The sequence below is a fragment of the Hyperolius riggenbachi genome, chromosome 1 (genome assembly GCF_040937935.1).
Source record: "Hyperolius riggenbachi isolate aHypRig1 chromosome 1, aHypRig1.pri, whole genome shotgun sequence".
In the NCBI taxonomy this organism is placed as follows: Eukaryota; Metazoa; Chordata; class Amphibia; order Anura; family Hyperoliidae; genus Hyperolius; species Hyperolius riggenbachi.
The window spans coordinates 254,803,911-254,829,654 of record NC_090646.1 but is presented as its reverse complement, the minus strand read 5'-3'; the positions used below and the strand labels follow the sequence as shown (position 1 = coordinate 254,829,654).

The following is a 25,744-nucleotide window of genomic DNA, read 5'->3' as shown; positions in this document are numbered from 1 at the left end:
AACCACTGCGACTGTTGTTTCTACACCAGTGTACTGTAGTAAAAAATGAATTCTACATTTATTAAAATGTTTATAAATCAGTGCCCACAATAAATAATTATTACTCATGTGAATGTACCTGCTTGGACCTGCAGTCCCTTATTTCCGAAGCCAAGAAAGAAGAAGTAGTTTATTTAGTGACTGCGATTTTATGAGCGATTTTGGAGTGTTTGCGAATTTTGGAATGATATTTGAAGCGATTTTAGAGGGATTTTAGAGCGATTGTGCTTTTCATTCAGAAGTGAGGGCTAGTTCACACAGGGAGCGCTAATTGCGATTTTTGCATTTTTACCTCATTTTGCAATTCCCATTCAATAGAACGGGAATCACAATGCAATCGCCCCCAAAATGCTGAATGCAGCGAGTGTGCAATTTATGCAAATCACAAACACTGCAGTTAGAATGATCCGTTAACGTGGCCACTAACAATACAATTTCTAGCGAAAAATCATTTGAGCGATCAGATAATTCTGATCGGAAGTGAAATATCATAATAATTTGTTCCCTACACCATCAACGAACCAATCTTTGCTTCCTATCTATCAGAACCGACAAGAAAATGCAAATTTTGGTTCAACGAAAATCCAATTGGACGACTGTTTTTATAATCGTTCATAATCCATTGTACTCATTAACAGAGATTATTTAAAATCAATCCGATCACATCCAATCAGAATTATCTGATCTCTCGAACGATTTTTTGCTAGAAATTGGACCGTTCGTGCCCACCTTTAGGGATACATTAGTCCCAGTGCTTTGCTGATTGCCAGCATTCATCAAAGCTCTGAAAAGCACCCAAGTGTGAATCAGCCCTGATGCTAATAAGAATTATTATAAAGAAAAGAAAACCATTTCCCATGGTGCCAAGCCTTCGGACATAGGAAAAGGCGTCACAGGTAGTAGGTACAGTACATTTATTGTGAGGGTGCCAACTGTTTTTTTTATTCATCATGTATAGAGTTTATTCCAACTTTATAAACCAAAGAGATGTGAAAGTAGAACATTCATTGTTACTTATCATAGTTACCGTATATATTTATGTGAAACTGATGTAAAATATTTTAGAGATAAAAAAAGAAAACCTTTTGTCTAAATCTTCCCGGTTGGGTAAATTAGGTGGAAATAAAATATTAACCACTTAAGTACCACCAGCAGTCTCTGCCCCCTTAAGGACCAGAGACTGCTGGTACAATAGCGACGGAATCCCAAGAAATCGCTGCAACCGCCATCACCACCGCACACTGGGATCCTCAGGACATCCACTCTGCTGTCTCTATGAAGGCAGAGTCATGTAAGCCGGTCAGGAGCCGCTTTCATTGGCTCCTGGCCCTGTCTTTCAATGTAAGCCTATGGGAGTTGCTTACATTGATAGACATGGCCAGGAGCCAATTAAATCGGCTCCTGACCTGCTCACAGGGCTCTGGTGTCATAGAGACAGGCAGAGCAAGTGAGCTGCGACGGGACATGGTGGGGATTCAGCGGTGAGATCGTCAGGAGCGACAAAAACGGCAGATGCGCGCTGCCGTGGTGATTGAAATCTACGCCCTGCCAGCCAGGTAACCACCAAAACAGGGTGTAGATTTCAATCACCGTGGTCCTAAAGTAGTTAAGCTAAACAAATCTTGCTGCATATGGTTTAATCATTTCTTACAACATTAAAAGATCCTAAACCAGGGAGGAGAAAATACCTCAGGATTTTATCAATTCAAAAATTCACTAAATAGCGCATTGTATGACGTCTTGTAGTTTTTCAGAATTTGCAGATATTGAGATTAAATACTCTTCTATTCTTTTCTCATAAATTGCACTTGTTATCTGTGTACGTTTGCAAAATACAGCCCCTTCTATTCATTGCTGAGTGCTGCATAATATGTTCATACTTTATAAATAAAAATGATAAGAATAATTTACTAGATCCATAGCTAGGAGGTCACAAATTTGCATGTTTTCAATTAAAAGCCTTTCCTGCTTAATATACCTTTTATATGTTGATTAGCCTCTTTCCTTGACTAATTTCCTCTTTTAGTGACTGTTAATAGCAGTGAAACTACCTGAGGGGTCTAATCTATTATTCCCTACAGAAGACCAGCCCAGTTGTCTAGTGACACATACAGTATTACCACTTTCACTGGTCTGTATCGTTGCCCAGCGCCCACAACACAACAATACGCATTCAATATAGTGTAAGGAAATCTGGTGCTATGTGATACTTGATACAGTATAAGTGTTGCCATTCAATTGTATTAGTCTGCTTTATCACTCAAAGGACCGTGTCATTTCCTGAGACTTGGAGGTGCTGTTGATACAGTGTTCATATTTTTGCATTCATCTCTATGAAAGTGACGGGTCCAGCACTTCAAGGTGTCAACGACTTAAGTTTGTGGAATAAGAAAGCAATTCATGGCTCTCATGCACATGAAGTTTTGAGCTGAATTTCAGTACTTTTAAAGAAAAAAAAAAAAAAAAGATATATATATATATATATATATATATATATATATATATACACGTGTACATATATACATGAAGGTGGAACATTTTTAACCACTTTACAAAACCGTAATAACACAGAGCCCTGTCCAAATGGGGTTACAGACTAAGGGGGTTTGAAACCCACAAAAGTTGTGTAACATGAAATGCCCAACGGACTAGAGTTGTTTTTTTTTCACTTACACTCTGTTCTTATATCATCACATGTGCATCATGGCTGTTTACAGGGCTGGTTTAAGCAACAATGGGGCCCCAGGGCAAAATAAACCTGGGGGGGCCCCCCAACAGATACCTGGGAACAAAAATCGGCATTAAGGGACCTTTTTTGCAGCTGGTATAGTCAGGGTGTGAAGCCCCAATTGGTCGGAGCTCCACATTCTGGCTACCCCAGCCTGCATGGGGGACAAGGAGTTAAAAAGTTTCAGGAGGGGGCACCCCACATAATTAAAAAAAAAATTCCCACACTCTAAACATAAATTTTTTTGGGGGAAAATAGCAGTATGTTGCAGCTGTATAGCAATCCCTGGCCAAAGCGCTGCAGCTGCGGAGTATGTATGGACCCCCTGGAAACCCCGTCAGGAAATTTATTGCTTTTTCATGCATGTAAAATTACACTACCGTTAGGTTTGCTACTAAAAGTGACATTTACCGCATTTTAAAGTATACTTTTTTCCTTCAAAACTTTAAAATCGATTTTCTCAAAAACTATAAGGTCTTTTTGAAAAATTGTTTTTTTCTCTTATTCCCAATGATCTCCTTAACATATCCTGCAAATTTAGGGTTTCTAGCATTTAAGGTGGATTTGCTATTAACCGTTAAAGTCGGCGGGTTTTTAAATGTGTATTTTTTTTTCCTTTGAAACTTTAAAATCGTTTTTTCTCAAAAACTATAAGGTCTTTTTGAAAAAAAAAAATGTTTTCCTCTTGTAGCCACTGGGGGCCCCTACAAGCTCTGGGGCCCTGGGGCAATTGCCCCTTTGCCTCTATGGTAGCACCGGCCCTGGCTGTTTAAGCAATTATAAATATATGCCAAATTACCCTTATTACTCTACAGAAATATTACTCGCATGATCACTGTCCTGATATTATTAGTCTTTTTCCATTGCTGGTGGAGACTCAACATTTGGAACTATTACTGCAGTACCCACATGCAGCTTTATGGAAACAGGAACATCCTATTTTGTTGAAGTGCTAGTCCTCCCCTGTCAGCCAGTGAATAAATGAATATTCATTATGTGAATAAATACAGTATATTTATGGTGTTTATTTCATTACTGATATGGGGGTGTGGGTGTGGGAGCAAACAATAACATTGCGATTTTGTATCCTTAAAGAGAACCTGAACTGAAAATAAAAAGTCAAAACAACCATACACAGGTCATACTTACCTCCTGCGTAGTCTACTCCTCAATCTCTTTCTCCTCTCCTGCGTCCTGTGTGACCAATGTGATTGATGGAATTCTCCGTCCTCCATTTTAAAAATGGCCATTACCCCCTAACAGCTTCCTGGTCAGCACATTGTTGATAGTAGAGCACCCATGGGAGAGTTATATATCACACTTTATTAAATCAGATTGTATCACAGTTCCTCTGAAAATTGAATGCAGAACTCATGACTTTTACATGGCAGATTTACAAAAACGGTATAATTTGCGAAATTGGATTCAATCACTATACCCTTCCAAAACGTTTGGCATCTATTGCCTTATTTGGGTACACACAAAGACACACACACATGTACAATACATGCACAAACAGCCATACACACATATAAACAAGAACACCAACACTCGCAGATACGCAGAATGGTGGCATTGTAGCACTGGAGTCCCAGATTCAAATCCCAGCTAAGATTTTCTCCCATAACCCCAAAACATACTAATAGTGTAATTGTTTTTTCTCAGTTTGCCTTTAGTATGTAAAAGGGACATTAGACAGCTTAGGGACAGACTGTAGTGATATAATACGTTTAGTGCACTCTGTAAGACTGTGGAGAATTAGTCACCTATAGGTGTGTATAATAATTGTTATTTTAACTCAAATGTGAGAATCAGGAAGTGATTTTCCAGTGACCCATTCTCTTGTGGTTGATAGTTATATTTACATATAGCTGATACAGTCAAGGAAGCGTATTCATATTTTTTTTGTATGTCAAAACGTATTTGATCCCATTGTGGCTGGCCTTCTATTCTGCAAACTGACAATAAGAAACTCACTGGTTGGACAAGTTTTTCTTACATCATGTGTTTGCTTAGACCCTGTCAAGCTGCATGCAGCTAGGACTGTACTTCACAGGTCATTCTCTAAGGCATTCAGACACCAAGCCACCTACTAAGCAGACCTGACCTGACACAGACATTCTGAAAGGTAAGCTCTGCTTTTATACACAATGGCACTGCCATTCTGTTAAAAGGACTATTGGCTTAAAATGTTTGGCAGTTTACATAACTAAAAAAAAAGATTTTCCAGACCAGAATCACTTCACATTGAGGCATTAGAGCTGCTATCTGTCCTACATATCTTTATGTCTGTCTGTAGTTTGTCTTTTGTATATTATTTATAGAATTGCATAGGTTTTTTTTCATATCTCACAAACGTAAGCACTTATCTGTTGAGAAGGTGAATGTAGTTAACAAACAATGACAAAATACACCATATTAATTGTATCTAATGACTTCTTTAAAAGGAAAGTTGAGAGAGTTATTCACTAAGTGTTGAATATGGTTTACACTATTTGGTGTGGTTGTGTTTTATTATTATTATTATTATTATTATTATTATTAGCTTAGATAGCGCTATCATGTTATGTGGCACTGTACATAGAAGCAATTATGGGTACCGGTAACTTAAAATCAAACTGAAAGTAACTCCTCAGGCATCATATCAATACCGAAATGTTGAATTGGGAGTTGCAAGGCTAAACACTGAAATCCAGCACCCCTGGCAGAAGTCGCCAAGAACAATAAGACCACAGCACAAGCAACTGTGGGCTATATCCCTCTTTATTGCTCAGTTAGCAGCAAAGCACCTAGACACCAGCACAACGCTTCAGCGCAATACCTGCCCACGCAGGGCACTTAGTAAGTCCTGCCAATCTGGTACTTTGCTGCTAACTGAATAAGAAAGCAAAATGTACCCCACTTTCAGCTGAGCTGTGGCCTTACTTGCTGTTGGTACATAAAAATACATACATTGGTACATAATAATATTGTATTTATCTTTAGTAAGTGACATTAGGAACATCTTACACCTGCTTATTTATGCAATTATCTGAGCAACCATGTGGCAGCAATGCAATACATAAAATCATGCAGGTATAGGTCAGGAACTTCAGTTAATATGCACATTAAACGGAGGACAAAATGAGATCTCTGTCATTTGGACTGTAACTGAGTATGATGCCCCATGAGTTGGCTGGATAACTCCTGCAACTGCTGACTCTATTTACAACTGTGGTGAGAGGAAAAGCACTTAAAGAGGCACCATAATGACAAAGGGTAGAATGTAGTAAATTATTCAGGATACCCTCTTATACTTTAATGATCGTAATTTCATAATCAGAAACACTTCCTACATTTACATATTGCTGTATATTGGTATGAAACCCAGCTCTCCCAGTAATGCTAAGCCTAGGCCGATGCAGAATTCTCCCCCATCAGTGCATTCTAGGAAACCGAGACCAGGCCTTATTTGTACTGGCTTCAGAACTCTTAGTATACAAACATTCCGCATTGATTCACCTGCCAGCAGTAAAGTTGTCGCCACCTGTGCTGAATTTCACAATGCAAATTCTTGAAGAAAGGATAAGGAAAGATTGTACAACTGGCAAAAACTGACTGAAAGAATGTATAAATTAATATTGTACAAAATAAGCAATTTTATTCATTATAATTATTATTTTTCCTACAGTTCATTTTTAACAATGGCCAACATACTTACTAGTTTCATGTAAGAAAGTGATGCGTTTCTTGCCGTGGATGAAGAACCTAAACCCCCAAGCTCATTTGTGGAGCATATAGCCGCTAGACAACAAAGGCGTAACTACAGCTCCTTGGAGATCTAATGCCTGAGCATGTAACCATGGTGACAATCTCTGATCACACATCCCAAATTCACTAAGCTTTCAATAGTCTCAATTTGCCCAAAGCAGTTGCTCTTTCCAGTAATTAGTCTGGGTTGAAATCGACCATACATTGGTCGATTTCAGCCATCAATTGATCGATTCTATGGAATAGATTGATCGATCGGAAATCGATTCTATCAAATCTATCAATCGATTGATTTGCGGCTGACTTCAATCGAATTCGATTGGCAGTAGAGCGATGGCCCATAGAGTTGCATCGGATCTAATTGTCCAATAATGCATTTAAGCTAGGTCTACACGCTCCAATGTGCCTTATCAATCGAGCCGCATCAGCGGCTCGATTGATAGTATCTAATAGGTCCAATCTCGCTGCCGCCGATTCCCTGCTCGTTCCCCACAAGCGGACAATGGCAGGGAATCGAGCGGAAGATAAGCGGCGCCGGTGGGGACGAGCGGGTATCGAATCCGACACACGCGCGGACGAGCGGGGACGCGGCGGGTATGCGCGGGGATGCGGAAGAGTCGATCCGGCGGCTAATCGAGCCACCGGATCGCTCCGTCTAGATGGGGCTTTAGATTGATTTCCAATAGATTTCCAATAGATTTAATTCTGAAATCTATTGGAACTCTGTTCCTAGTGAGTGGCACACATCAGATAGATTCCTGTCAGATTCGACTTGACCGGCATCTGACAGAAATCTATCTGATGGTCGAATCTGCTGCAAATCTATAAGTGTATGGCCACCTTTACACTGGCAACTGATGTGGTTTATCTGATCAGTTGTTCTGCACTTTCTCTTTCAGTTTCTGTGTGTTTTCATTTCCTTTACTATGTATTGGGCCCTGAATGGACAAAAATACTACATTGTGAAATAGCACTGGCTGGGCTGCACGCACCCTACAGCGCGCCCCCCTGGAAGGGAGCGCTCTGCGCATGCGTATGATGTCTTGCGCATGATGTAATGACATCATACACATGTGCAGAGCGGACACGAGCAGCCCGGCCAGCGCCTGCACAGTAGTACCCGACTCCAGCGACCTGGAAGAGGCTGCCAGAGGGGCATTTAGGTAGATAGCGGGGGCAGAAAGGAAAACAGGGGAACGATAGGCATCAGGTCAGGTCACAGTATATGCCTGCTTCCCCTGTTCTTCTAGCTTATTTCGGCTCTGATATCCTTTAAGCACAGCAGTAACATTATAAGGTTGAAAAAATAGCCATTGTATGCTCATCAATTTCACTAATAATTGAAAAAAAAATCCTGCACCTTTGGAGTCTTCAGGTAAATTAGGAAAGGCAAACTCCCTTAAATAGCATGAATAACCACTCCTATATCTATGTCATTGGCTTCCAAGAGTAGCATATTACATCTTCTATTGTTATCACATTATGTGTTTTCCTATCTAGTGCTTATACACCTCTTCAGAAAAAGAGTCATCATAGGGGAAGCAACAATACACATTTTCTATACCTATAATTAAATTAGTTCCTGTTAGGATCAGCATCTGCACAAGCCCAAAACAACTTTAGACTGAAACCACTAGTGCTAGAAAAATGGCAAACCTACACCTGGGGTGCTATCTAATAAGGCTCAAACACATGTTTTGTGTGAGAAATACTACATATACTCACATTCAATGTGTGATGAGATCCTTGTACACTAGCACAGTTATACACTTTTATATATATAAATACCATCACTATACAAGTCATTTCATAACAGAAAGCTGACATTAGTGTTTGAGACTGCTGCTTTTGAAACCTTTATTAGGTATAAGCATCAGAATTTCAGCCTTCTGGCTTCCAGATCCAATTTTAGACTTCTGATATAGAATCCAGAGAGCTGGAATTTTCCATAAAAATCTGAATTGATTTCAGTGCTGGAATTTGTACATTTAAGGCTACTTTCACACCAAGACGTTGCGTTTTAGGGGACGTTATGGTCGCATAACGTGCCCGTAACGCAACGTATGGTGGTGTTGAAGTTGGACATCAGATTGAGCTGCGTTATGCAGCTCTCAAAGCAGCCGCTCCAGCAGGGACGGATCTAGACCAAGTTGCCCCAAATTGCGCCTGGGGCAAGGTCAGGTTTTGGCGCCTAAACTGCCATTCCCCATCCACATTTTGACGCCTTTTTAAGAATTCAACAAACTGCACCTGGGGCAAGAGACCCGCTTGCCCCCCCCTAGATCCGTCCCTGCGCTCCAGGTTAGTGATAGGAAGTCCGGATCTTTTTAAGGATTCGGATCATTTTAATCGGATCATTGAAAAGATCTGGATCTTTGAACCGAATCATTTGAATCATTTTACTAGGGAAGCAGACTGGGTGAAATGACTAGCAGGCCAGGACTTTCTCTGCACTGTACATTCTGTATGTTCCTGTTTCTTCCAGACAGACATCCACTGTGAACCGAATCTTTCATTGTGATGATCCGGATGATTCGACTCACAAAAAAGATCCGGATCAAATGAACGATTCGTTCATGATCCGGACAACACTACAGTTCTACCACGAGTCTCTGCAGTGCAGTAAATATTAATTAGCCATGTGGCTGTCCACGGAGGAGGAGGGGAGACCTCCTCCTCCAACATTACTGAGCATGTGCAAGCAGTCTAACGCTGCTTAGCCCAGTATGATGTACAGTATGCAGCACTTTGTTTAAAGAGAACCAGAGATGAAGCACCCTCATGTATTTTATTACATTTATCAGTGGGAACATGACAGTAAACACCTACCCTGCTTTTAGTTTCATTGTTATCTGCTTAATTAGTCTATTAGCAACTGTGATAACAATCCACCGACTATTCAGTCGAGGTTTGACCTGGAATCATTATAGCTGAGTCACTCTTCTGTGTAGTCTTTTCAAGCCCAAGCCTTCCCCTCTCCTGGCTTAGATTTCCTGCTTTGCATACTGAGAGCTGTGATGACATTTGAGGGGCTGCTTCTGCTGAGAGAGAAGCTCTGTGGCTGTAATATGATCCCTGTGTGCTCTGTGTGCACTAGATACTGATAATAACGGCAGTTTCATTCCTATGAGAGACACTTCCTACAGGCAGCTGTACATCATACCAAAATGAAGGCACATAGATGAAAGGCTGCATTTAGCCTAGATAGCAGCATAGTCTCATATAGCCTAGACAGCACATCCAGAACAACTGATAACCCGGAAGGAGAAGGGATATGCCGGCGGCCATATTTGATTTTTCCTGGAGCAATAATGGATAAAAAACACTAAAAAAGGCACACCAGAGCGGCAAAATTATCAGGTAGAGCATTTATTCTTTACAAGCTATCAACTGATATGTTTATTTTGTGTGAAACGTTCATCTCTGGTTCCCTTTAAGCGTGCTGTTTTACAATGTAACGCAACGTGGGCACTTTGAACAGCAATTGATTTTACAGTGCTGTGAGTTAGGCTGCGTTACTGGCTGCTGTAACGTGAGACTTTAACGTCCCCCTGTGAAACCAGCCTAAATCCATAATACTGACTTTCAGAATTAATTGCAAATCCTCCAAACATGCTATTAATAATACTAACTTTGTTTAAAAGATCTTTTTGTTAACAATGATCTTAAAGCGTACCTGAAGTGACATGTGACATGATGAGATAAACCAAGGTATATATAGTAACTAGCCCTACTAAGACATTTTCTGAAGTCCCTTTCTGTTTTCCAGTACAGCAAGAGTTAAGAAAAAAACACTTGAGTTGTTATCTATGCAAAAGAGCTGGTCAAACAGCTTGTCAAATTTAGTCAGGGTTCCTGAAAAATAAATAGAAAGTAAAAGATAATAAGGTGTAACTGCAGGAAAGTTTATTACTTTGTTTCTCAGCTAAATAAAGCAGAGTGTGGATTAGGATTATAAACAGCAAATGTGTCTGATGCAATCTTAAAAATAATCCCATTAAACTGAAAATAAAAATATGGGACTCATTTCTATGCTGCTATTCTTATACAGTATTTATCATCAGTACTTTACATATAATGTATTATTTCATAAGTTTATTTTCATGTCAGGTTCACTTTAAAGTTTTGCATTTTTAAACATGGTAGGGGGTATGATTGTGGCATGTATTACCATTCCCATGCTTCAAACTGAAATCGTTTTTATCCAAGATAATAGGTGAACATTTTAAAATTTCTGGTGACAGTATACAGTTAAATACACAATTAAAAAATGACATCGTGAGGGCCCCTCTCCTAATGTTTAAACCCTTATCCCCCAATGGGCTGATATTCCCAAAGTAATTTGGAGCCCAGGATGGAGAGGCACCATGCCCCGAGTAATACCAGCCCACATGGTCCATAATGGTGGCCACTCATTTCTAGCAAAAAATCGTTTGATTTTGACCTCCATAATAAATTTGGTGATGATGTCATGTGTAGGGACTTTGCCAGCACCATAGACCAGTATGTTCTGTTTGGAAAAGACTAACTGGATTTTACAGATTTCACCCATTTTTATCCATCGGGAAGCCATTATGACAGCTATATATCAACAATGAAGCAGAATTACAAATCGTATCTGAAGAATGATTTAAACTTATCTGTTTTTACATTAACTATATAAAACCTTCAAGCATCCAAGGAACAAAAAATATATATAGGATCTTCTCAAAAAATTAGCATATTGTGATAAAGTTCATTATTTTCTGTAATGTACTGATAAACATTAGACTTTCATATATTTTAGATTCAAATACACACAACTGAAGTAGTTCAAGCCTTTTATTGTTTTAATATTGATGATTTTGGCATACTTCTCATGAAAACCCAAATTTCCTATCTCAAAAAATTAGCATATTTCATCCGACCAATAAAAGAAAAGTGTTTTTAAAACAAAAAAGTCAACCTTCAAATAATTATGTTCAGTTATGCACTCAATACTTGGTCGGGAATCCTTTTGCAGAAATGACTGCTTCAATGTGGTGTGGCATGGAGGCAATCAGCCTGTGGCACTGCTCAGGTGTTATGGAGGCCCAGGATGCTTCGATAGCGGCCTTAAGCTCATCCAGAGTGTCGGGTCGTGCGTCTCTCAACTTTCTCAAATAATTAAAAACAATGGTGCATGAGCCAGCCTGGGGCCCCGGGAACTCTCACTGCCCGGGGCCCCAGAACCAGCATCTGACACCATATGTGAGCGCAGCCAAGACCTTGGAGCTGCCACATCCAAGGCCTGTCTCCTACTGCTCTAAAACTTACCAAACACACAATTGGAGAACCTCACTCCCAAACAGTTCTCTGCTGCTTTATAAAGCCTGCAGGCTGCTAATAAGCCAATGAGAAGTGCACACATAATACACCTAGCTTGCAGTGATAATCAAGCAAAAGCTGAGCAAGTCAGCCAATTAGTAGGAGAGGGCTTCAGTTGCATATAGACAATGGCTATATGACCAGCAGGGGGCACCAGCGTGCAGGATATTCCCTCTCATCTGCCCCCCTCCTAACTAAACTGCATGGGATACTACAATAATTAAAAACAATGGTGCATGAGCCAGCCTGGGGCCCCGGGAACTCTCACTGCCCGGGGCCCCAGAACCAGCATCTGACACCATATGTGAGCGCAGCCAAGACCTTGGAGCTGCCACATCCAAGGCCTGTCTCCTACTGCTCTAAAACTTACCAAACACACAATTGGAGAAACTCACTCCCAAACAGTTCTCTGCTGCTTTATAAAGCCTGCAGGCTGCTAATAAGCCAATGAGAAGTGCACACATAATACACCTAGCTTATCACTGCAAGCTAGGTGTATTATGTGTGCACTTCTCATTGGCTTATTAGCAGCCTGCAGGCTTTATAAAGCAGCAGAGAACTGTTTGGGAGTGAGGTTCTCCAATTGTGTGTTTGGTAAGTCTCTCAACTTTCTCTTCACAATATCCCACAGATTCTCTATGGAGTTCACGCCAGGAGAGTTGGCAGGCCAATTGAGCACAGTAATACCATGGTCAGTAAACCATTTACTAGTGGATTTGGCACTATGAGCAGGTGCCAGGTCGTGCTGAAAAATGAAATCCTCATCTCCATCCTATGGTAAACATTTACAAAGTATATTTGATATTTTAATATCTCTGCTCAATGGCAGTCTGTTAAGTGTCGCAGAGATAAAATATATGAATGATTGACCTTGTTTTATCTATCCCCTTCTCTCAAAAGTTGTTCTCTGCCAGGAAAATATTTATGACTGCAATTCCTTATCAGTGAGGGTTAAGGCCCATACACACGTCGGATCTTTCCGAACGACGAGTCGTTTGATCGGGCGTGTGTACAGACTGTCGTTCGGGTGATAAGACTGGTCTTGAGCGATCTGCCGGGTGGATCGCTCAAAATCAGTCTTATCACCCGAACGACAGTTTGTACACACGCCCGATTTGGCGTGCGGACGACTGAACGACGGGACGTTCAAACGACCCGTCGTTCGGAAAAATCCGACTTGTGTATGGGCCTTTACACTATAATCCGACCAGGATCCGAAAAGAGAGAAGCTTTCAATTGCATGCCTGAAAGCTAACTCTTTCCCACAGTAAAAAGAAAAAAGAAAGAAACACAGCCTAGTCATTAACTTGTTTGGCACTGTGCATACACATGTTTACCTCATCATGACACTTTAACAATGCCCCAGGTGATCAGTTGGTAGTTCAGATAACACAACTATGAGATTGGTGACTCTCACACTGATTTATGCAATGTGTTTGCTGTAGATATTTATATATTTTTAATATGAGTGGATGATTGCACAAAAATGTTATTGTTTTGTTATTAATTAATAAAAGCCTAATTAAGATAATTCTTTCAACTACATTTTCATTTAGATCCCCAAAATCTGCAATGGCAGGGAAACTCTCTAAACATCGCCACATAATAATACCAGTCGCCGTAACCATACTATTATTGATGATTATTGCTGCTGTGGTTGCAGCTGTTGTTATTGTTGTTGTTCAAGGTAAGTTCATATCACTGTCAGCACAGAATTAAAAATGTCACCTCCTGCCACAATATCATCGCAACACCTCAACATGTCAGAATACTCTGTTACAAAATGAAAATACAGGGTTAGGCCATCCACTATACATATACACTGTTTTATTTTGATGTGTCTAGGTTTGCATGTTTCTTTTAGGTTTGCACGCAGTCAACACTTGGAGATATTAAGTGGTTGGTCATGGGGGACATATAGTTGACAGATGTTACTCAGTTTAACGATGTCAGGAAATCATGGGAGCTCACTGGTACATGGAGTAAAGTAGACCACTTGACATTTGTCAGGCGAGGGGTGGGCCAAAGTAAACCGAGGACCAGAAAAACACAACAAGAGATAATGCCAGTAGCCAATAGTCTACATACCAGGATCAATATATATGTGTATAAAGAAATTCACTCACAAATTTCTGGTTCCTTACACCTGCAGCCATTAATAAGACTTACAGAGGAATTCCCACCTCTATCCGTGCTTGTGAGGATCCTCTACCGGTAATTAGGTAGGTCCTAGGAGTAAGAACTACTCTAAAAATACAACCTCCCAAACAGAGATGTAATTAGTTACAAGTGGTAAGTGGTAGTGGAGGAGCCCGAAAAGGTGCTTGAGCCTAATCTATGTTGGCCAGAGCGACTTTTTCATGGTTTTATAGACCAGGAAATACCTAAGAAACGTGTTGTCTGACCCTACGTTTGAGCAATAAACTCTTGATAAATTCAGTTGAGTTATACTGTATGTATAGAGTGTTTGTGGTCATTAATATGTGGTTTAATGTACATATATACGTTGATACCATAAGCTCTGCCTTTTGTTTCCTAGGTACCAGAAGTCAACCTGCCAATAAGAAGTATTATAGTGGCACATTTAGGATTTTGAATTTAAACTACACAAGCAATTACAGCCGCAGTAGCAGCCTTGGATTTCAGGCACTGGCTGCTCAAATACAACAATTTGTAAGTATTTTTCACAGTATACACTGTACACTGCATTAACACATGGAGGAACAGGTCACACTGCCCTTCAGTCACAAGTCTCCTCCATATGTCACAGTGGTCTACCTGGAATTTCTCACACAATCTTGGTGGCTTCATTTTCCCCATAGTGCAGATATACAGATTACAATAATACCAGCAATGGTAAGTTTTTGTCTAGTTTGCCAGATTTAAAAAAAGTGGGGACTGTCTGAAATGAGCACACTTTTCAGCGGCATTGCCATATGTTAAAGGGGGAGCTAGCCTGACTGCTCTTCTGTACTTTACCTAGTAGTATTCATCACCTTGTAAGTTGAGAATTCCAGGCCACAATTGACAGTAATGGTGTTAGTTCAAACACCCTTTTGCCTGTTTACTGAGGATCAATGCTTTAAAAAGCAACTGTAGTTGGAGAGTCATTGTTTCAAGCAAGTGACTGCACCTGCAGGGCTCCCTTTCAAGTCAAATATGGTACTATGATCATAATACAGTAATGATCAACTTGGGAAGAACATTGGCATTATCAGACATTAACCACTTTACCCCCGCGCGTACGTATTTCTCCGCCCCTTTTTCCATCCTTTAAAAACCAGGGACGGAGAAACACGTACTTTCCGCGTTCCCGACGCTGCCCGCGCTCCCGCTCGTAAACACGCCGCCCGCCGCTAGTAAAACCGCCGCCGCCCGCTCGCCCAGAGATCAATGAACGGGAAAATCCATTCCCGTTCGTTGATCTAAGCCCCGCAATGATCAGCTGCTCTCCTATGGGCAGCGCGATCATTGTGAGAAAAAACTCACGTGTCCAGCCTCCTTATTCTTCCTCCAAGCTTCCGGAAGGAAGCTTGGAGGTCGCATTAAAACAAAAAGTTACTGTGGCCATCTTGTGGCCAAATAGTAAACTACACCCTACACATTTTTCACATACAAATAAATGACTTTTACACATAAAATTAACTCATTACCTCCCACACTCCCCATTTTTTTTTTTTTTTTTGTAATTAAAAAAAAATTAAAAAATTTACAATTAAAAAAAATACATAAATAGTTACCTTAGGGACTGAACTTTTTAAATATTTATGTCAAGAGGGTATAACACTGTTACTTTATAAACTATGGGCTTGTAATTAGGGATGGACGCAAAACTGAAAAAAATGCACCTTTATTTCCAAATAAAATATTGGCGCCAAACATTGTGATAGGGACATAATTTAAATGGTTTTATAACCGGGACAAAAGGGCAAATACGTTTCATGGGTTTTAATTACAGTAGCATGCATTATTTAAAAACTATAATGGCCGAAAACTGAAAAATAATTATTTTTTTCCCCACATTTTTCCTATTTTCCCATTAAAACACATTTAGAAAAAAATAATTCTTGGCATAATGTCCCACCTAAAGAAAGCCTAATTGGTGGCGAAAAAAACAAGATATAGTTCATTTCATTGCGATAAGTAATAATAAAGTTATAGACGAATGAATGGAAGGAGCGCTGAAAGGTGAAAATTGCTCTGGTGGTCAGGGGGTAAAACCCCTCAGTGGCGAAGTGGTTAAAAGATGGAGAACAAAAAAAGATAACCAACAGTTGTCAAAGAGGATCACAAAAAAAGGAGTTTTTTTTTTTTAACAAAAGCTCATGAAGGTGAAAGCAGAAAACACTCAATGAGGGCAATATGGTGCTTTAGATGAATCGAATCTGCAAGGAATCAAATGAGAAAATCGATAAATGTATGGCCACCCTTACCCACAAATTGTTGCCATATGCTTAGGGTTAGGCATTGGTAGAGCTAGTGTTTGTGTAAAAGCTCATACACATGGTTGACTAAAGTCGTCTGAGGCGGTCGTTATCGGCCAACTCACCCCCTGCAATGACCAGCCCCATTGTGTACGCCGCTCCCTGCCAGCCGCGTCACGCATGGGCCACTCTGTTATCCCTCCACCTCCCCGCATAGCAACACTCGCGTCTGTGCAGCCTGGCCCAGCAATGTTGCCCAATGGGATCAGGTCCCAATCCCCTGCAGGTGATGTCCATCAAAGGCATGTACGCTTTTCAAGAATAGGGATAGGTTAAGGAATAGTAAAATAGTATAATATTTCCAGCGCCCAGATTTCCACTGCACCCATTTTGCATGTACACATTCAGGTGTCTTCTTGTAAATGTTTTATTTATAAATAGTGAAATGATTGGTATACAAACAGGTGTAATATACAATCAGTTCAGTTAATTAACCACTTTGGGGCCAGCTATCCATGCTCTTTTAAGTACAGTGATTGCTGTGATTGGCTCACAGCAATCACCAGGTCAGGAGCCAATGAAATTGGCTCCTGCCCAATATACAAAAACGCTGCTGTCAGCGTGACTGGAGAGTGAGCGGGTGCAGCGACACGGCCAACGGTGGAAACTGTGAGCTTGAGTTGACAGCGCGGTGGCAGTGATTAAAATCTACGCCCTGGCAGGACTAAGCAGCCATAAACAGGAGGTAGATTTCAATCACTGCTGTCCGGAAATCACTTCTGTTGATGCATGTCATTAAATGATTATGTTGTAATAGTAGCATTAATTGCAGTTGAATGTATTGCATTTATTTTTATTGCAGATTGATGCAGCATTTAATAATTCGGAGCTCAGGAACCTGTTTCAGGACTCAAAAGTTTTTAGTCTAAGGTATGTGACATTAAGCATGCAATATTAACATTTCACAATTTAGCAAATAAAACTGGTCCTGATTCAATAACAGTCAGATTCAGTTTAATGAGATCTGCTAGGAATCTTCAGCTTCCCACAAAACTCATCAATCAAGTTTGCTCAATTCCAAAAGGCTATAGCCCACTAGATTGTTTTTAGCTACATTTCGGAATCACTGGCAATTCCAAGACTGTAGGCTAATGAAAGGTGAGCCCACGAGAGATTGTGATATGCCAAAATCGCAATCACAGGTCCTGCATTTTCAAAGCTATTTAAAAGGCGAAAGCAGGGCTCAAAATCACTCCAGAAATCGCATTGCAAAATCACTCATTAAGGCTTTTGAGAACAATTTACAAACACAAGTGGGCCGAAGACACAATCATTACGAGGAGTAGCAGAAAATTTTATAGCAATAGCATGAGCAATGAAGCAGTGGTACTAAACTACATTGCTCAGCGCAGATCTGTATTTAGCAGCGAATCTGAACCCCAGAGGAATCTCTTGGTGCTCTCTTATATTTATGTTGATTGAGGTCAATCCAGGCAGATCACCAAATGTCTGGCCAGCGTATAGTAAACCTGTACTGAAGAAAAGGCAAAAAACAGATACTAACCTAAGCAGAGAGAAGCCTCAGAATTCTCCAGAGGTTTCCTGTGTCCCCCCAGACCCCACCGCTATGCCTGGGACCCCTGTGTTGTTCATGGCCACGCTCCCCCTCATGGACGAGCGGCTTTGGCTTACTGCACAGCTGTACTCACGCAGGCGCAGTGCAACAGGCAGCGGCCATGAACATATAACCCGTATATCTGTTTTATTGAGAGAGGGTCTGCACAAGAACGGTGGGAATCTGGATGAATCCGGAAGCCTCTGGAGCATCCTGAGGCTTCTCTCTACTAGGCTAATTATCTCATTTTTGTCCTTTTTTCAGAACAGGTTTACTTTAAAAGCTGTATTTATTTTATCCAAAATGCTCACTTTCATTCCCACTTACTATTAGTGTTTTTGTTTTTTTTAGGGTTGTTTATGAAGGTTCTTATTTCTTCAAGTCATGCTAAGTCAAGAAAGGCAAAAAAGAGGGGGAAAATTACAATGATTTATGTACCGCTAAACAAAGTGTGTATTTACTGTGATCTCATTCTGAAACATGTACCTGTTCTTCCACAGTCCCGGAAGTGTTATACCAGCATTTGTGGTGACCTTCATTTCTGACCCTTCTGAGAACAAAAATGCATCAGTTCAACAGATATTCTTAGAAAGCATGAAAAATACAAGCTCAGCAGCACAATTCAACATTGACGAAAGTTCACTGCAACTAACAGGCAAGTAGCTATCTATCTATCTATCTATCTATCTATCTATCTATCTATCTATCTATCTATCTATCTATCTGTCTGTCTGTCTGTCTGTCTGTCTGTCTGTCTGTCTGTCTGTCTGTCTGTCTATCTATCTATCTATCTATCTATCTATCTATCCAGAGCCAGTTCTAGACCTTTTTCTGCCTAGTAAGTAAATTAAGGCGCAGGGTTTCGGCTATACATGTTTTCTGCATACTCTGTATTAACAGGAGATCAGCAGCAAAATTGACATGTGCAGAGAGACAACGCCCATAAAGTTTACTGGGCTTTCTGCAATCTATGTACCAAGTTACGTGGGCTATATATACAATGCATAGGTTGCTTGTATAACATTACATTGGTATCGCAAGTTACACTGTTTGTGTAACTTACTACGTAGATTGCATAAAGTTTACATGCACTGTCTGCACATGTACAGTATATTTTACTGATCTTTTGTAAAAATACCCTATATGTGTTCATACGTGCAAAATGCATACATTTTCAGCAGCAGCACAAAGTACTTGATAAAAATGGTGTCCAGATAAAAAAACAGCCCCTTCCACACACAAATGTATATTTGTCCCAGAGTAACATTCACTGTAAATGACTTATTTCCTAATCTGACAGCTTTGAACTTCCTACTAATAGATATTGGACCAGTACATCTCCTGTAGGAGAATTCTCAGTAGCTCCTTTGTTTTCAGTGGCACAGGCCAATTGCCAGAACAAGTAGGTAGGGAGTGCTTTTAAAAATAATAAAGTAAAGTTTGAGAAAGCCCCATGAGGAGATGTACAACACCAAAACTTGTCAGAAGAAGGTTCAGAGCTGTCAGATGAAAAATATCTACTGTAAGTGACAGTGTCATAGGGAAAAAAAATCATTTACAGTGCATTTTACTCTGGGAAAATGTAGCTCCTATATGAATGTGTACACATGTATTAAACCTCACAGTTCATTCCTAAACATGGGCTGTCAGATCTATTGTATTTTTGCATGCGTCAAAAGCACACAAACATTTTTCAAATGGAATTGTGGCCTAAAAAAATGGAGTTTTAATGAAGGAAGTCAGGCTACTGGTTACAATGCCAATTAATTATTCTACAAGAAAGAGCCCATGTAAGTATGATGAGTACTAGCTCTTGGAATCTAGCCAGAAAAAGTGTTCAAGTAAATGAATTTACATTTGCTAAAAATGCTCTAAAATGTATAGGTTGATAGTAATTCCACAAAATGATTTTCACTTTTAGAAATCCCCTTCAACGTGGCACAGAACCTTCTTTACAGTGGTAAGTATAACTATGTTTAAGGTCAATTCAGTGTGTTGATTTTATCTAGCAACTGCTGGAACAATAGTCAATAGCCCTAAAGGTCCGTACACACGCCTGATGGAAGGCAACGACGGGTCCGTCGTCACCTGCAGCTGGGCGTGTTTTCAGCAGACAATCCGGCGTGTGTACAGTCTGTCTGTGGACTGATAAGGCTGTTTCCGCCAGGCGGATCAATCAGAAACAGCCTTATCAGTCCACCGACAGACTGTACACACGCTGTACTGTCTGCTGAAAACACGCCCAGCGGGAGGTGACGACGGACCCGTCGTTGCCTTCCATCAGGCGTGTGTACGGACCTTTAGGTTTACTGATATGCCTTGCGTAACCTTGGTGGACAAATAAAGACAATTGGTCTTCAAACCTGAACAGCATGACTGTTTTGTGAACACAGCTTCATCCTTGGCATAATCTTGTATTTACGTATTTCCAATGATCAGTGATACAGTGTCAGTAATCATATTGTACACCGGTGTGGGCGATCACACTCAGTCTCACACCCTGGAACTTACATTTTTTACATTTCTTCTTCAGCCTTATAGGTGTGTCTCTGATTTTATAACCAGTCAATGGACTTTGAGATCCTCTGTTTGTCCATATACAACAGAGTAATCAAGCAGCTCAGGGTGACCCAAACTACTAAGAATGTATAGGGGGATAAAAGGAACCAAAAAGCCTACTAAAAAAAGCAAAGCTTGGTGTAATTTGCCTTCTTAAAACAGAAGGAAATTTGCAATAATTCAGTTATAAGTGAACATTTGTGGTTACCCAGCACAATGCACTACTACTGAATATGCAAATTATCCCTTTTTGTTCTTGTTAAGCCAAGCAAGCATCCAGAACAACTGGTGTATAGCAAGCCTATAGCTTTAAGTTTTACACAGCCATATCAAACCCACATGTAGACAGCCTGTTTCGGACTTTTGGTCCTCATCAGTACATGGCAGGGATTGATAAGGCTGTATGAGATAGCGCTTGGACCAGTACAACAGAGTAACCAAGCAGCTCAGGGTCCATATACAGAAGTCCATATACAGATGCACTATTAGGAGTGTTCAACAGTTTACACGGGCATGCAGATCCTGTTTTCTGAGAGGTCATCCAGGTTGTTCAGTTTTCTTTTTGTCCTAGATGTCAGACACCACTGTTATTCCAGGTTCCTATCATAGGCTATGTCCCTATGGCCAGGAATAGAGACCATCTTTGCCTAGTCCTCTGCCTGGCCTCATTCCATAGCATATACAAACATACAAATTCCATAGCAACTGGAAAGTAGCAGGAAGCTTCAAAAACACAGCGGCCCTTATACAAGCAACTTTTCTCCTCAGTTTTTTCCCAGGAAATAATTTTTCATGTTAACTAAAAAAATAACTTTTCAGCACATAGAAATTGAAAAAGTGCTAAAAAGAAGATACAAAGTAATATCGGTAATTTCTTGCTTGGTGGGAGCTTTAAGGGTACCATACTGTATTTGTTGACTCCTATGGGAGAAAAGCGCAATAGAAATGTTATTGTGTTGTATAAAATATTTCCCTGGAGAAAAAAGAATATGCGCCAATGTCAATGTCAGTGTGTCACTTATAAACATATTAAAAGTCTCTATCTAATTTTGTTCCTTCAAAAATTTCTACATGTAAGGTCACACCTATTTCTATTTAAAGTTAGCAATGCCAATCCCCAAAAGGCGCGTACACACATGCGACTATAGTCGTTTGAAACGATCGTTCCCCGATCATTTCAAACGACGATTGTTACAAAAAACACACAAACGATCATTAAATGTAACGATCAACGACCGTAATCGTTTGAAAGGAAATTTCCATCCTGGCGGATTTTTTGTAACGACAATCGTTATAAAAACCCCTGTGTGTATAGAGATGGTTACAAAACGATCGTTACCAAACTATAGCACATGCGCAAAAACCATTTATACTTTGTAATTACCGGAGATTATTATTATTATTTATTGTATTTATAAAGCGCCAACATATTACGCAGCGCTGGACGTGTATGTGTTTTGTGCTAAAAATCATATGTTGATGTATATGTGTGTTTGTGTGTTTGTATGTGTATTGATGTGAGTATGGTATGTATATGTATGTATCTATATATACAGGATCTTCTCAAAAAATTAGCATATTGTGATATGTAGTTATTGATGTGATATAAGTTCATTATTTTCTGTAATGTACTGATAAACATTAGACTTTCATATATTTTAGATTCAAGTACACACAACTGAAGTAGTTCAAGCCTTTTATTGTTTTAATATTGATGATTTTGGCATACAGCTCATGAAAACCCAGAGTCAATGCAGCTAGCTATCAGGAGATTTTGGAGCGCTTCATGCTTCCATCTGCTGAAAAGCTTTATGGAGATGAAGATTTCATTTTTCAGCATGACCTGGCACCTGCCCACAGTGCCAAAACCACTGGTAAATGGTTTTTTGACCATGGTATTACTGTGTTCAATTGGCCTGCCAACTCTCCTGACCTGAACCCCATAGAGAATCTGTGGGATATTGTGAAGAGAAATTTGAGAGAAGCAAGACCCAACACTCTGGGTGAGCTTAAGGCCGCTATCGAAGCATCCTGGGCCTCCATAACACCTGAGCAGTGCCACAGGCTGATTGCCTCCATGCCACGCCGCATTGAAGCAGTCATTTCTGCAAAAGGATTCCCGACCAAGTATTGAGTGCATAACTGAACATAATTATTTGAAGGTTGACTTTTTTGTTTTAAAAACACTTTTCTTTTATTGGTCGGATGAAATATGCTAATTTTTTGAGATAGGAAATTTGGGTTTTCATGAGCTGTATGCCAAAATCATCAATATTAAAACAATAAAAGGCTTGAACTACTTCAGTTGTGTGTATTTGTATTTGAATCTAAAATATATGAAAGTCTAATGTTTATCAGTACATTACAGAAAATAATGAACTCTATCACAATATGATAATGTTTTGAGAAGATCCTGTATATATATATATGTGTGTGTGTGTGTGTGTGTGTGTGTGTGTGTGTGTGTGTGTGTGTGTGTGTGTGTGTGTGTGTGTGTGTGTGTGTGTGTGTGTGTGTGTGTGTGTGTGTGTGTGTGTGTGTGTGTGTGTGTGTGTGTGTGTGTGTGTGTGTGTGTGTGTGTGTGTGTGTGTGTGTGTGTGCAGCAACATCTGTAATGATTGAACCCCTTTTATAATATAGCTCTGACGTCATTTCCTCTAATCTACAGAAAGGACGTTCGTTTGACGAACGAACACTACGCAACTTCCTATTTCCTACAGTCCATCAGCAATGACGTTCTTTCCGTTTTAACAAACGACCGTATGGATTTTACATAGTTTCCTACGTAACGTCCTGGATCGTTTGCAAATGAACGATCTTATCGTTTAGGCCTTTTTCTTTCCCAATCTAACGACCATTTCTCCAACCATATGTAAATGATCGTTCATCGTTTGTTGCGAACAATCGTTATCGTATGTGTGTACGTGGCTTTAGGCTTACTGGCTTGATATATTATGTTTAGAATGTTTCTGCTATTGTCAGAGGCTTGTTTCAATGGAATGAAGTCTGCTCTCTGCAGACCAATGGTTGTTGTTCAAAATAAATTAATAAATAAATAAAAATAACTTAAACGCACCCATTAAAGAGTACCTACATTATAAATTACAGTTTGCTTTAGACCTAATAAGTTGCTAAGATATATATATAAAATCAAACATGATAAAGTGTGATTTTCTCATCCCCAGGGTCCGTATTTCACATATGGTCTTGAAATCCCCACCCCCCAGTGTGAAATTGGGCCAGTGTGATTGTTTTCTTTTCAAACCATAGGCGCAAAGGATGCTGGGGGAATTGATGACATAGCTCCACCACCCATGTTATAGCAAACAGACAGGATAAGACAGGCTGCAGCAGTTCTCCTGTCTCTTCTCCCTGTGAAAAGAAATGTAATTTGATCCAGGCAGGCAGAGAGCAGAGGAAGGAGGAAAGAGCAAAGGAAGGAACCAGGCTGGAGGGGAGGACACGTGCTGAGCATTTACTTTGGCAAGGGTTCAGCATGAGGAGAAATAAGGAAGTGCTACTACAGATATAAATGTGAGTCTGTTCTATCCACTACAGTGTACCAGATGTAAACATTATATGTTCATCTAACTGTACACAGTGCATAGACTACATATATGTATTGCCATTCAAACCTTTTTTTTTTTGGCCGAAGGTGCTCTTTAACTTGCATATTTCCTTTGCTGATATTTTGTAAAACCTGTGGTGTTTTACTAATATAATTTTGCAACTTTGCAAGTTAATTGCATGTGCTATGCCTATTTCTTGTTTTTGATTATTGGGATTAATGACACTATTTTCCCTCCCAAGGCACCCTGTGTAATTTATTAATTATATACATTGGATAATGCTCAACATTTTCTTTGAATTATTGCCTCAAAGCTAAAATAACTGTTTAGAATTTTATAATATATATTTAGATGTAAAATTAACTGGTATTTAATCTTAAGTACATCTAGTATAAGCATATTAAGGGCTAGTTCACAGTGCTCCATTGCATTGCAGAACAATTCTGCAGGTCGACTCGACATATAGTTCTATGGGGCTGGTAACAGTACTGCGTTGTAACGGATTGTTTTATTCTAATGCTAGGTACAAACAATGAGATTTTGTAACGATTGTGGAATCGTCTCCGTGGCCAGCGCACCAGACGTGCGCTGACGCGGCGGATTTCCTCCACAAGCGTATTATTGCGGACACCCAGGCTAAGTGCTATGCACCCGCAGAGAGCAATTCCCACCGGCAGATGGCGCTGTGGAGTGCAGGCGAACACAGCCACTGCACAGCCACAGATGCCAAATGGGAATTGTACAGATCCGGGACAAGGTACAATCAGGCAGGGCTGGATAGCCCACAGGGAACAGAGCAAAGGGACAGAACCAATGTGTGCCCACCAAATTAGTCACCACCCAGCGACGGCGAACACACAACGGCGGAAACGAAGTAGGAAACGCAATCGCAAGAATGGCGATTGCCAATAGCGACACAAGACTGAGCAGGACAGAGCACAAGGGTAGCAAAGGCACAGCAAATCATACAAAGAGAAAGATAAAGAAAATAACAAACGCTAGCTGAACGCGAACACCGCACTCATTCGCAACAGTGCACGCGTTCGTGCGCGGTCTCCGCGTGTTACGCACAACAGAGACAAGCACGCCTAACTAACCAAAGACAGACAAACACGAAACAGAGAACGCAAGCGCTTGCTTAATGGTTACCTCACCGAGCCTACAGCAAGCGTTTCGAATCAGACAAGACAGACAAACGTGAAACAGGAACTAGGCAGAAAGGATCCACTGCTCTTCCGTCAGAGCAAGTGTGATCCAAGCAGAAACACAGATCAGAACGATCCACAGCCGCTACCGCTAGCGGTTAGTGCGATTCAGGAAGACAGATCAGAAGGATCCACAGCACTAGCGAAAAGTGGCTAGCGCGATCCAGGTACAGAGTAGCAGAACAGAAGGATCCCCAGCGCTAGCGAAAAGTGGCTAGCGCGATCCCAGAAGACAGAACAGAAGGATCCCCAGCGCTAGCGAAAAGTGGCTAGCGCGATCCCAGAAGACAGAACAGAAGGATCCACAGCACTAGCGCAAAGAGACTAGTGCGATCCAGAGAAGATAATAACAGAACAGAAGGACCTACCAGTAGCAACCGCTGCTCTGGTTAGCACCCCACAGACAGACAGAACAGGCAATACAAATAATACAATCCTAACTAGACTAGGGAATCTGCCTAGCGCAGTCCCACGAATAACTCTAAACTAATCTTCAACGAGAAGTAGCA

At 40.4% G+C, this 25,744-nt stretch overlaps 1 protein-coding gene across 1 annotated transcript in view; it reads left to right on the top strand.

Moving 5' to 3' along the window:
- The first annotated feature begins 1,559 nt into the window (after positions 1–1,559).
- Positions 1,560–25,744, top strand: part of LOC137547553 (transmembrane protease serine 11D-like) — a 53,257-nt gene continuing 29,072 nt past the window's right edge. The window contains exons 1-6 of the mRNA XM_068271102.1: positions 1,560–1,595; positions 13,420–13,550; positions 14,403–14,536; positions 17,150–17,217; positions 18,403–18,557; positions 19,824–19,862. Coding sequence (XP_068127203.1) covers positions 13,436–13,550; positions 14,403–14,536; positions 17,150–17,217; positions 18,403–18,557; positions 19,824–19,862 — 511 coding nt within the window. The 5' untranslated portion in view covers positions 1,560–1,595; positions 13,420–13,435. The remainder of the gene's footprint in view (positions 1,596–13,419; positions 13,551–14,402; positions 14,537–17,149; positions 17,218–18,402; positions 18,558–19,823; positions 19,863–25,744) is intronic.